Consider the following 12,447-nt stretch of genomic DNA (forward strand, 5'->3'; position numbering starts at 1 on the left):
TGAAATAAACACGTGTACATTTCATGATAGGTAGCTTTCATATCAGACATGTAGATGTTTACATAATTATGTTTTTGACATTCCTGATATCAGACCACATCGGCCATTCGTGACCCACTCGTGTTATTCCGGGACAAGTGGTGGAGGTTACGGAAAGGGGCGACTGGTGACGAATGGAGTTGGTCACGTATGGCCGAATAGCGAGGGTTACGGAAAGGGTCGAGTGATGACGAATGCATATCTGTGTCTCTGCTGATACTATCAAGCCCGTAACTGTCTACTACTGATATGACTCTGGACCCTGTCAGTTGATATCTGAGTCATTTGACGTTCTGATGTGTGCACTACTCGTGTCGTGGGGCGCCAATGAAACAAATCTTTCATAGCTGTAGAAAGTGATGAATTACGAATATTTAAAGTGAAAGGTGACACAATTTAATTTATGTCTCAGACTCTCATAAATTGGAATCGTACATCACAGGTCATTCGTTGGATTCCCCAGTGAAGGACAGGGTTGGAATGAGTCTGAAGTAACCAGCACTATAGGAAAGATCTGGTCAGGCTCTCTGACGGAACTGGTGCACGTTATTGTACACATGAGCAGTAGGGTAGCGTAGTGTTCGCTTATCACAACGGAGGGCAGGCCTCGTTTCCACACCAGTGTTTGTAATACTTTAATGTGCCAGGTGGCAGTCAGGGCCTACTGCCACCTGCAGGCTTTAAAATCTACAGGCACTGAATGAAATCTGAAGGCCCATTTTGTTAAAGTAAAACCACAAAACACAAAATAGACTACACTGTACACAGTTTCACACTGTTTCTACAAAATCAATTAGCGAAGCCTATGGCGCTGAGAGATGTATTTATTTGTTAAAGACTGGTGTTGACATTCCTATGCGCAAAACGCTGAAATACCAGGAAGTGAAACTGTTATCGTAACATGATGGATCTTTGATGATTCTCGAACGTTAATAAAGAAAAGAATAATGGGAAAGATTCCAGTTGAAAAAAGACCGATAATTTACTGAGGGCCACAAGGGCCTGCAAATATTTGAAACTGCCGGCCCGATACAATAACAACTGGCGCTGGGCCTCCCGGCCGGCGATTGTTTCGAACGCTGTTCTACACATGCATACTTTGTATGGTATATACACATATAACACGCTGGGATATTTCTGGAATGTTGCTGAAAAAGACGTAAAACCCATTCACTAACTCATCGTCTCCCAAAAGCCTCTTTCGATGCTCATTACACGTCAATCATTGGAGTGTTTGGTCCAGTTTTGATCATTTGAACACTCCTGAAATACTACTGGAGTATTGCTGTCTGAGACGTTCAAGAAACAAACGTAGTCCCGTCATTATATCCACACTTGGCATTTTGTCAAATAAAAATATTTCAAAGTGAGGATGGAGCAAAGACGTCTTCTTGTTATATTGAAAACAAAGGTCACAGTTTATTTGTGTTTCACCAAGAAAACCAACAAAGATAATTGATCACACTGAATTTAAATTTATAATATAACGTTAGTTGTTTAGCATGTATAGTGGGTGAGTGAGGTTAGTGTAAGACTTGGGTAATTGCGGTGGTTGCGTAACAATTACGTCTCACGGTAAAAGGGATGGGCAAGTGTGTCTATTGCGCGAAGTGCTCCAGTCAAAGATGACACAACACAAAAAGACAGTAATAATATGTATTGAAATAAAAGGGTCTTGGTTTACAGAGGTGCAAGTTCCGACTGCACAGTCCAGGTGAAACCTAAAAAACAAGTTGGCTTGTTGTCACCTCGACAGTGCAGGCAGAAAGAGCCATTGTGCAGATACAGTAATGAAAATTAACAATATCCGACTGATATATAGGATGTGACGACAATACTTAGCGTCAGGGGAAACAATATTATTAGAGAATATATAAACACAATACTGGAACAAAAGTATGTGTGCATATATGAGCACACAACCCCAAAGAGTATTTACATAAATAACTTTAATTATATAACCCAAAAGAATCGTCACACCCCTCCTATCAGAGGATTTACATGGGGCCCCACCTGAGGTGAGGTGAAAGTCACAATAACTTTAATGGCCAATGGGAAGTATAAAAATACATATATATATACACAAAGTGGGGAAAAATTTATACCCAACACATTTGGAATATATGAAAACCGGTTGATTGATATAAACAATACCCACGACAGGACACCTGGCCTGTACGACACATGTGGCTAAGGGAAATGGGGTATGACTGCCTGTTGGATGATCATACTAGTCAATATGAGGCTAGCTCCAACAGAATGTCAATACACCCAGTAGGTACACCACTTGGGGCTACCCAGAATAAACACCTAATTGTAGTAAATAAATTGATAATATGTAATAACGGATATTACATGATTTATATTACTACAATTTGTAGGTATATTATTGGCCATATAATATAATACATTATATTATTATTGAATAAACTGTGACTTCACTTTCACATCAGGTGGGGAAACATACTAAAATATAATTGGTATAGTTGCATGGTAGTCAATGCTATGCCTGTTGGCAACGTTTAATTGCGTAAAGCCAGACGCGAAGAGAACGAGAAAATAATCTTGTTCAGTAAATAAACAATATTCAAATGCTGAATATCTTATTACCCATCAGTAGCACTTTACAGATATACTTGATAAAGTGACATGAGATGATGGTAGGCTTTTGCTATGTTAGAATAAACATGAAGCAGACGACGGACCCTAGGTTTGTTTACATCCGGTGCAGCCATTTTGTAATGGAGCCGGACGGGAGCCGGAGAATGCCGAGGAGAGCCGAAGACAGCCCAGGCTGTGTGCTGCTCAGTGGAGAGGTCAGCACTGGTCAGTGAGCATGACCGCCACTAATTGGTTCCAGCTGATACCGTGATACTGAGCACATGGTTTGGAAACCGGGACAGTGATACAGCCACTTTTTAAGTTTAGAATAAAATGGCAAAAGAGTTCTGTTGTTAGCAGCAACAAGTTGTAAATAAATGGAATTTTGAATTTAGCAATGAGCTAGAGACAATTTTGACTGGTAGGTCAAATAAACAAAGTACTTTACCAAAATGAATTTCTAGATGAAAATATATTACAATGAGTACATGTCATTTATTCTTGCCATCGAGTGCACGTTTGGACAGTCACAGATGAGTGACCTTTCGCCAGTTTGGCACAGCAAGAATAATTGATGACAGTGACCCAACACTTGTTTTAATTGTGATTTATCAAATTAAAAAATACATTAATTTAAAAGCCGCAGATAATTACTTATCCTGCTAACAACATAACTATGCATTGGAATTTAATACAGAAGACCTAGTTGCAATATGGAAGCAAACTGAGGTTCTTACCTAAAAAACAAGTTGGCAGAAAGAGGAAGATTTCAGGCTTGGGGGTCCCACGCTCCCTCTTGCCCCTGTCATGTGACAACATAGCCCCTTGGGATTGGCTAAAAAACTGTTGCTATGGAAACCATGGCACCAGTGCCTTGAGCCCAGAACCCTGTCAGATAACTGGTAAAGGGCAGGATATTGTGTTACTTGTGCAAAAGACTAGGACAAAGTTTTACGAGTCAGCGAGCCTGACCACCCGATCCCGTTAGTCGCCTCTTACGACAAGCATGGGTTACTGAATATCAATATTCTAACCCGGACCTTCACGGGTCATTAAGCATGTATAACACATCGATAGGTATACACGGGGAATTCCGAAATACTATTTTGGGCAATAGCAAAGTTGACACGCGGGAGCTAAATAAATTGACGCACCGACACCGCAACCCAGGTTTGTCTTCAGCTATCGATGCAGCATAAAACGTATTGCCCATATTTATTTTACTGTTTTTGTCAATTCAATATATATATATAGGTCCAGTGCTGAACAACTTCATAGCGCCTTGACAGTAGCTATTTTTAGCTACTACGTCAGTTGATTCGACTTCTATTGACGTGGTTCTATTATTAGATAGGATCACGGCATGCCTTCAAGAAACATGCTCTTCACGAATGCGTAGTTTATTGGTAACCATACGAATTCCAGCAGCAACTACAGTAAGTATCGTCTCCAATATTCTTTGCAGTCCGTGATAACATGATTTATATCTAGCTGGTCTTTCAGAATGTGATGCTGGATATTTCTTGACACAATCCAGGTGATATGTGAATGGAATTACCTGCACTTGTGGTCACATCATTTTCACTGATACCCTTCGATCACCGCAGAGAAATTCCATGAACAGGCTGAAATTATATTGTTCCACCTTTGATGGCATTAGATTGTAAAATATATATTTCCTTACTGCTTTCCTGATATCACTGCCAACAACAAGATTGTGCTCTTCTATTGTTTATATCTGAACCTTAAGTTGTTTCATGTGCTGATAGTTTTGATAGCTGCGTTAGACACTAACTCACTGACAACAACACAATTGTGCTCCCTTACAAACTTGATGGCTGTAGAATGCGACGAACGATGTATATGAAAGTGAAATGTTACTGATTTATTTTATATTTCCATTTTGAAATATGTAGCTGTGTGTAGTTAAGAATATGAAGTAGCACTGCCATTGTTGAATGAAGAAACTGCGAAAGTTTGGGGACATTGCTACAAATGCATAGGGTATTTCTAATGATACATTTGAGTGGTCCAAAATTTTCTTTTCATGTAAATTTATTTACTATTCTTAATTTTCACTTGGACTATTAATCACAAGATTTTATTCTTCATTAAAATTCTTTTAGATTTAATTATTTTCTCCGGAATAAAGATTCAGCAAGAGACACTGTCTTATATTGAGATGACATTTTGAGAATGTTGTTCTTGGGAACGCAGGACGTATGTTAAAACTGTTATCAAAAGTAAATTAAAATGGAAATTTATCAGCAAACATGGATGTCAACAATTGAAACCTCTTCCAAAGCAACTTATAGCATTTTTAAAAACCCATCTCTTAATTTTGAACCTTACCTGAATTTGTTGCATTACAATTACTTGTTAAATCAAATACAAAAAATTTCAATCGAGACAGGTAAATGGCGACGAATCCCAGTAAATGATAGAAAGTGTACTTTGTGTAACCTAAATGATATTGGTGACGAATTTCATTATTTATTTATATGTCCCAAATTGGAACTAGAAAGAGAAAAATGTATTCACAAGTATATATTGTATTAGACCAAATTTGTTTAAAATGAATATCCTACTTAACACCAATAAGCTAGAAACTTTCAATTTATTGTAAAATAATTATGGCCTTATTTAAGAAATAAATTCAATAACTTAATATGTAACTTGCCCGATGTACATTGCACCTATCATACCGCTTGTATATACTTTTTATGTTGTATAAATGTAAATATTATTTATGTACCTCTTATGCTGCATTTTGCAGCCTGAGTGAATAAAGTTCAGTTCAGTTCAGTTAATATACACACATACATGGACAAATTAACACAGACACAAAGACAAAGGCAGACATGTCAATACACATACGCACATACAGACACACAAACACATGTACACGAACACACACAGGCGCAACCGCGTATCTAATAACGCAGCACTCACCTTTTGTTTTACAGTTTAGGTGCAAACTCATCATATACTTAGTATAGTATAGACAGTGTATTCCATTTTGCATTTATCGAGTGGAACGAAGCCAAGAAACACTATTCAACTCATAAGATGATCATATTCACATTAAATCCAATGTTGTTATAAATCCGTGTATAATAGCATTCTCCCATGAACGTCGTGACGTTGTTTTAGCTTTGGAAAATGATCCATCTGAAATTAACCTCACACTGTCACAGACCGAGACAGCCATCGTAACACTTTCCAACTACACGCCTCTAGTGATAACCCCACCTTAGTCCATGCAGTAAACCATCCGAAATCTGAGTTATCATGAAACACTGCAAACGAAACATCACTCGGCCCCTGTTCTGTGCGTCCAGTCAATGCTTGTTAATGTCCATTACTGTTTAAAGTAAAATCATACTGTGACCATGTTGTTTAGATTTAGATATTAACTCAACTGTTAGCCATGGTATGAAAAAGTGAAAGGTCTTATGCTGAGAATGTTTACGGTAATACAACTATCAAGTGGTTTTATTGATCAGAGTTTAGCTGACATTTCAAAGGATTGGGGTTTCTCGGAGAAAGAGTGTGAGTTCTCGAGGAACGACTTGAGCTAGACTTTCTCCTAGTCTAAGTGACGTGGGAAACAAATAAAATGACAAAATAAATTTTGAAACGTGTTTTGTAGCATAGGTTAATTGAATGGAAGTTTCTTTACCTCTATCTCATCGACATTTGAACATAAGTACATTTCTCTATCGAGGCGGTTCACTACTTAGAGATTTTCACTAAATGGACGTTTAGGGAATACTTTAGGAAACGATTGACATGGTACATTTCATGAATAAGTTGATTTTGATCAAAAGTTAATATATACATGTGTGCATTATATGTGTTAGTCGTGACAAATCCTATAGCTAGTAATCTTATATTGAGTTTATGAAAATACAAAGTTTGAATTTTAGCGTTTTGTTTAATTTTATTTTCAGATAGAAATGTCTACATTTAAGTGTTACATGGACATCTGTAAACGGGGCGCTCAGTACTGCGAGGATACCAGGGAAAGATGCTACTGGTGCAAAGACGCTGCTAGCCACTGTTGGACGCCGAAGATGCCACGCCAGTGCAACCAATTCTGTAACGGTCAGTTTTCTCACAAAATTCACCTCCAGGCCTGTCCTTTATACGCTTAAATCTTTGAGTGTGCATTTCAAATATCTGTGACAAAATCACATCCGATGCTATTCCCTATTTTGATTTGATTTGATTTATTACCGACAGAATCCGCGAACACTTGGTTCCACCACTAGTTTGTGACATATGATTATGATTTTGCTGGAATTTTACTATCGAATCGACTTTGAAAGCTATTTGTTATGAATATGACAACGGTGTTTTTCGGTGTTAGTTTTTAAAGGCAATGATTTTTGTTTGCTTCAGATTCGCTACAAAAATTAGTGAACCAGTCATACAGTAGAGGATATTCAGACGGACGTTCATCCCATAATGGTATATAATTTTCAATATTAAATATGCTTCTGAGTATAATTAATACGGCATATTTATAGTGATTGTTCAAATATTTTTCACAGCTATTTTTCCCTTTACACGAAACGGAATTTGTTTCTGGGAATAGTAAAAACTGGGTATTCTTTGCACTGATTTTCTGTATTTGATTTACTGGTCAATCTATATCGATAAATGTAGTCGTCATCAAGATGTCATGGCAAACACTGTTTATCAGACCCGTGAATATACGGGTTAGAATTGAACTTCATTAACCCATGCTTGTCGTAAGAGGCGACTAACGTGATCGGGTGGTCAGGCTCGCGGTGGTCGTTGACACATGCCATCGTATCCCAGTTGCGTAGATCGATGCTCATGCTGTTGCTCACTGGATTATCTGGCCCAGAGTCGATTATTTACAGACCGACACTATATAGCTGGAATATTGCTGAGTGCGGCGTTAAACTAAACTCACTACTCAGTGCACTGTTTATAACACCCCTAAACTAGGCTTAAATGTATTGGGCTGTTTTATTACATATGAGTCGTCAATGCCGTTATCTCTGGCGGGCTTTGTTGAACTACCATTGTGACATATTATGGTCACGTGTTTCTTGAGGTCTTCCTGCCTTAGGGTATTGCTCAATGACGTCCTTTAAGTGGAACGTATAAATATGTACTTGGATCATCAACATTATTCATGTTTCTTCTTCTTCAGGTCCAGATGATCCTTTCATCATATCCACTTCCACTGCCGTCATCTTTGCGCTTATATGTGGATTACTTGGTTTGGGAATATACTACTTAAGGAAAAGACTCAGAACATCGCGTGGAGATGGTAGATACTTATTCCTATCTTTGATATCTCAAACACTATGTTTCATGCATGCAAGAGGGCAGTTCAAAGTAGAGGGCTCCGTTGAGAGTATGATGCAGGATGCCACATAATGGGTTGTTGGCACAGGGGTTCGAATCACTGTTTGGGCAATAATTTCAAAAAAATAAAAATGAAGACTTTTGCAATCATATGTTGTTTTGATATGTTATGATTAACATATATTTCAAATTTAAACGAAATTAAACTTTATTTCTTCACCGATTTTCAAAAAATACTAACCCAGTAGCGTTAAGCCGTTGCTCATAATATCGACCACAGGTTTATTGTTGTCAAATGTATATACAGGCGGCCGTCATATAGCTAGAATACTGTTTTGTGTGACTTTAAACAACAAACAAACAATGCTGCAATGGAAACAATAACTACGTGTACATATTCTACTCACACTTTGCTAAGGATCACAAAATTCACTACTTTACTCAAACGTAGATCTATATTTTGAAATTGTATCCATTTAAAACTGGATAAATAATGATATGGTAATCCCTCTTTAGGCAAACAGTCACTTTAATCTTACCCTATGCACTTGATACATGAGTAACCATAAACATGGTTTTCAAGAACCAATCAACCATTTTGCATATCGTGGAACGAGTCATTAATAGCAGGTATGGGATCAACAAGATCCAGTGACATACTGAAACCTAGGATCCATGCTGACAATGAGCTTAGATATTTAAACCAAATTTGACCCCACATCATAGTTTTCTGTTGAATCCATGAATTGATCCTTAGCAAAGTTTGAATAGTATACATATGCGCGTTAATATTTCCAGTTCACGACCAGGAAAGCCCCGAAACGAGCCCACTAACACAGACAGGCGGTGAAGGCGGTGATGAGGTAGTGGACATGGACATCACGGAACCTACAGACGATGCCGTTTCAACTAACACGACAGTGGCCAGTGTAGACTCGGGACTTGATAACAGAGAGAGTATAAACTCGTCCTCCATCGTGCCATGTGCATGTAACCGAGATGGCGGTGCAGCGGAAGCATGCACTCGATGCACGGAGCTAAAGCAGCTGCCCCCAAGAAATGACGCTGGTAGTTTGAAAACGGCAATCGTGTGTGGCTGAGAGTGAGTGAGTGATGGTTGGTTGGTTGGGTGGTTGAGTGAATAAGTGAGTGACTGGCTGAGTGAGTGAGTGAGTGGCTGAGTGAGTGAGTTTTGGGTGGCTGGCTGGCTGTTTTTTGGATGAGTGACTGAGTGAGTGGGTGAGTGAGCGAGTGAATGAGTGAGTGAGTCGGTGGGTGGGTGGATGGGTGGCTGAGTGAGTGAGTGGGTGGATGGGTGGCTGAGTGACTGAATGAGTTTTGGGTGGTTGGGTGGGTGGTTTTTCGGTGAGTGAGTGAGTGGGTCTATAACACTAAGTGAATGAGTGCGTGAGTGAGTGAGTGAGTGAGTGAGTGAGTTTTTATTAAATGTGCCCATTGTTGATTTGTTGATCCTGTATATTGTTATTTGGTTTAGTGTCAGCTTAAATATACTTGTCTAAAGATCCATGGTTGTGCAACCCATGGAATACAAAAGTCATGGACATGTTATTGAAACCTTCCCGTCATCCTCTGTGTAATATACCCATGCCAAAATTATTGTCATCCAAATACTGAGACTAACCCTCACGAACACCTATGTGCTAGATATTATCCATGTTGAATGTATCGGTCCCTTTGTATTGTTACCTGGAGTCGTGTAAGCTTCAATGTTTGATATGGTTGTGAAAAAGTCTATTGTTTTTCAACCCAAGGAAAAGGAAAAAATATGACAATGTTGTTAACCCTCATCCTATTTAAATAAACAGGTGTGATATTTGTCTTCTTTTAATTCTGTGAAATACGTACTACACGTCCAAACCTGTGCAGAACTCGATATATATTCTTATTCAGACTGTTTGTGTCGGACTTTACTGACACCGTGGAGATCTGAAGACTTCCCCTACTTATCGTGTTACACCCGTGGAAATGTGGGGAAGAATTGGCCTTCAGGAACCCATGCTTGTCGTATGGGGCGACAAACGGGATCGGGTGGTCAGGCTCGCTGACTTGGTTGACACATGTCATCGTATCCCAACTGTCAATTGCGTAGATTGATGCTCGTGTTGTTGATCACTGGATTGTGTGGTTCAGATTTGAATATTTAGAGACCGCCGCCATATGTAACTGGAATATTGCTGAGTGTGGCGTAAAACTAAACTCACTTACTCAATGCCTTTGTGTCCCAATTGTGTAGATTGACACTCATGCTGTTGGTCACTGGATCGTCTGGTTCAGATTCGATTATTTACAAACTGCAACCAAACCAGACTTATTGTGTTATTTTTTTTATATCAAAGTGATAAAACGCGTTCCATAATCATATATAAACTGACCATTATACTGTCGGTAGACAAAGCTGATCGTTCAAGTATTTCACAATCGGAATGTCCACTGTCATGCTGCAGTCTGTACACCATGCAGTGCGCACAGCGGAATGCGCAATCCAGTGTATATCTAAGGCCTATATATAGATTTATTGGGTATTCCAGACAGACCCAGTGTTGAAATAGCGAGGACTCACACAATCCCATCTTCGTGAATTATCTGACATGTGTAGTATTTGATACTATTTGGTTCCATTTTGAGTAATAAACTCTGAAACTTGATAAGATTGAAAAGAAAAGGCTTTGTGTCTGAGTGGCTGAAGGAAGCTGCGCGTTCTCCATAATATCAGTCTTTGCTTTGCCAAGTTCATATTCGTATATGTACAGATCGTCATTATTTAGTCGAAGCATTATTGAGACCATTTTAAGTTAGTAGGAAACATAACGATGCACTGTTGCATGTACTGAATGCTTCAGCGAGTGAGTGAGTAAAGTTTTACGCCGCTTTTAGCAATATTCGCGCAATATCGCGATGGGGGACAACATAAACCCATGTTGGGAATCGAACCCGTGCCTTCGGCATGACGAGCGAACGCTTTAACCACCAGGCTACCACCGCCCCATGTACTCAGTGACAATGGATCATACATTCTATACTTAAGCATGAAAGACTAAGATGCCTGAATATGAATATAATATTAGATAAGAATAGAATAGAAGAATAGAAGAGTGATATTTTCAATGCAGTGACCCACAGCTGATGTGAAATTATCATAATTGATTTTGAATGGAACTGGAAAAGATGTCAAGGTAATGATCTCCAGATGTTGCAGTTTTAGATCGGGCTAGCCCTACACAGATACTGTCAACGTGGCAGTTCATAAACGGATTTAAAAGGTTAGTTTTCGCTGTCTTGGGTGATCCATGATTTTGGCTTGGAATTGCGGATTTCGATTTCGGTGAGTCCTGGCGTATAACATTTGAAATAATGATCCGATTGTGACCATTATAGCTCATTTATTTTGTAGGGAAATCATCTCGCTTTTGATCCGTAGGCCTCGACGGGGCCTTAAAAATAGTTTACGTGGTGAAATCTAACTTAGATTGAGGAGGGGGTGGTTCCGTCGTTACATCCCTTTCCTTTTATGTAGTACTATAGTTTGGCATGAAATACATGTGGATCCGTTTTTTTGTAAATATCTCTTCATCCAATGACCCAATCGATCTTAAACTGTGCAAGTGGATGTTTTGTCAGACAACCTAATCACATTGCGGCACCAGTCGCAAACGAATCAAAGTCTATTTATTTATATAACAATACAGTTGTATTCCTTAGAAAGGTTTTGGTCGTAAGATACTAAGGCATCATTGACATCATTCAGGGAAATGTGATATAATTTAAATCCAATAACAATTTCTTTACGATAAAGTTAAGATACTTAATGGATGGCGTCACATGCTAAGGACACCTGTCAGACATTACATCAATTGAACCCACGCCCGGAATGAGGCGATCAAAACAATCACGAAAAATAAATTATAGTTACATAGGCAACTTTTTTATTAGGCGATCACCGTGACTTTAAAAACTAGTTTCTGTTAAGTCACGGAGAAACATGAAGGTACATGTAAACACATTTATATTGAAAAGAATAACAAAAAAGATATTTGCAAAAAATGCAGTCCCAAAAGTGAGGTTGACTGACTGGTTTATGCACATGAAGCAGACCTTCTAGCTTTTCGAGGGAAAAATTAGGTCTGTGTCTGTGAAATCCAATCTCGTTTCCTCTTGTTCAGTCTGTACATAATCCCTATATATATATATCTACCACCTCTAGCAGTTGGTAGAAACTTGTGACCTAGATGTACCTCTACCATTGCTGGGATTGATGCCATTGACAAATTACCATTCCCAAAAGTAGTGTTCCAATGAACACTTTCAAATTACACCAATGAACACTTTTCAAATTACTATTATTAAGTGAACACGGTTAAATGTAGGTGAATACCTACTCAAATAGGTAAATGTAATTAATCCTGATTGATCACTCAGTTGATTAGTTAATCAAGACATCTC

General features: G+C 38.7%; 1 protein-coding gene across 1 annotated transcript; it reads left to right on the top strand.

Moving 5' to 3' along the window:
• The first annotated feature begins 4,005 nt into the window (after positions 1–4,005).
• Positions 4,006–9,183, top strand: LOC124254650. The gene is made up of 5 exons (XM_046688491.1): positions 4,006–4,076; positions 6,594–6,747; positions 7,045–7,113; positions 7,829–7,948; positions 8,785–9,183. Exons 1-5 carry the CDS (start codon positions 4,032–4,034, stop codon positions 9,084–9,086), a joined length of 690 nt encoding a protein of 229 aa, XP_046544447.1. The 5' UTR covers positions 4,006–4,031; the 3' UTR covers positions 9,087–9,183.
• The last annotated feature ends 3,264 nt before the right edge of the window (positions 9,184–12,447 follow it).

The sequence above is a fragment of the Haliotis rubra genome, unplaced genomic scaffold (genome assembly GCF_003918875.1).
Source record: "Haliotis rubra isolate DU_JTF1 unplaced genomic scaffold, ASM391887v1 Scf579, whole genome shotgun sequence".
Taxonomy (NCBI): Eukaryota; Metazoa; Mollusca; class Gastropoda; order Lepetellida; family Haliotidae; genus Haliotis; species Haliotis rubra.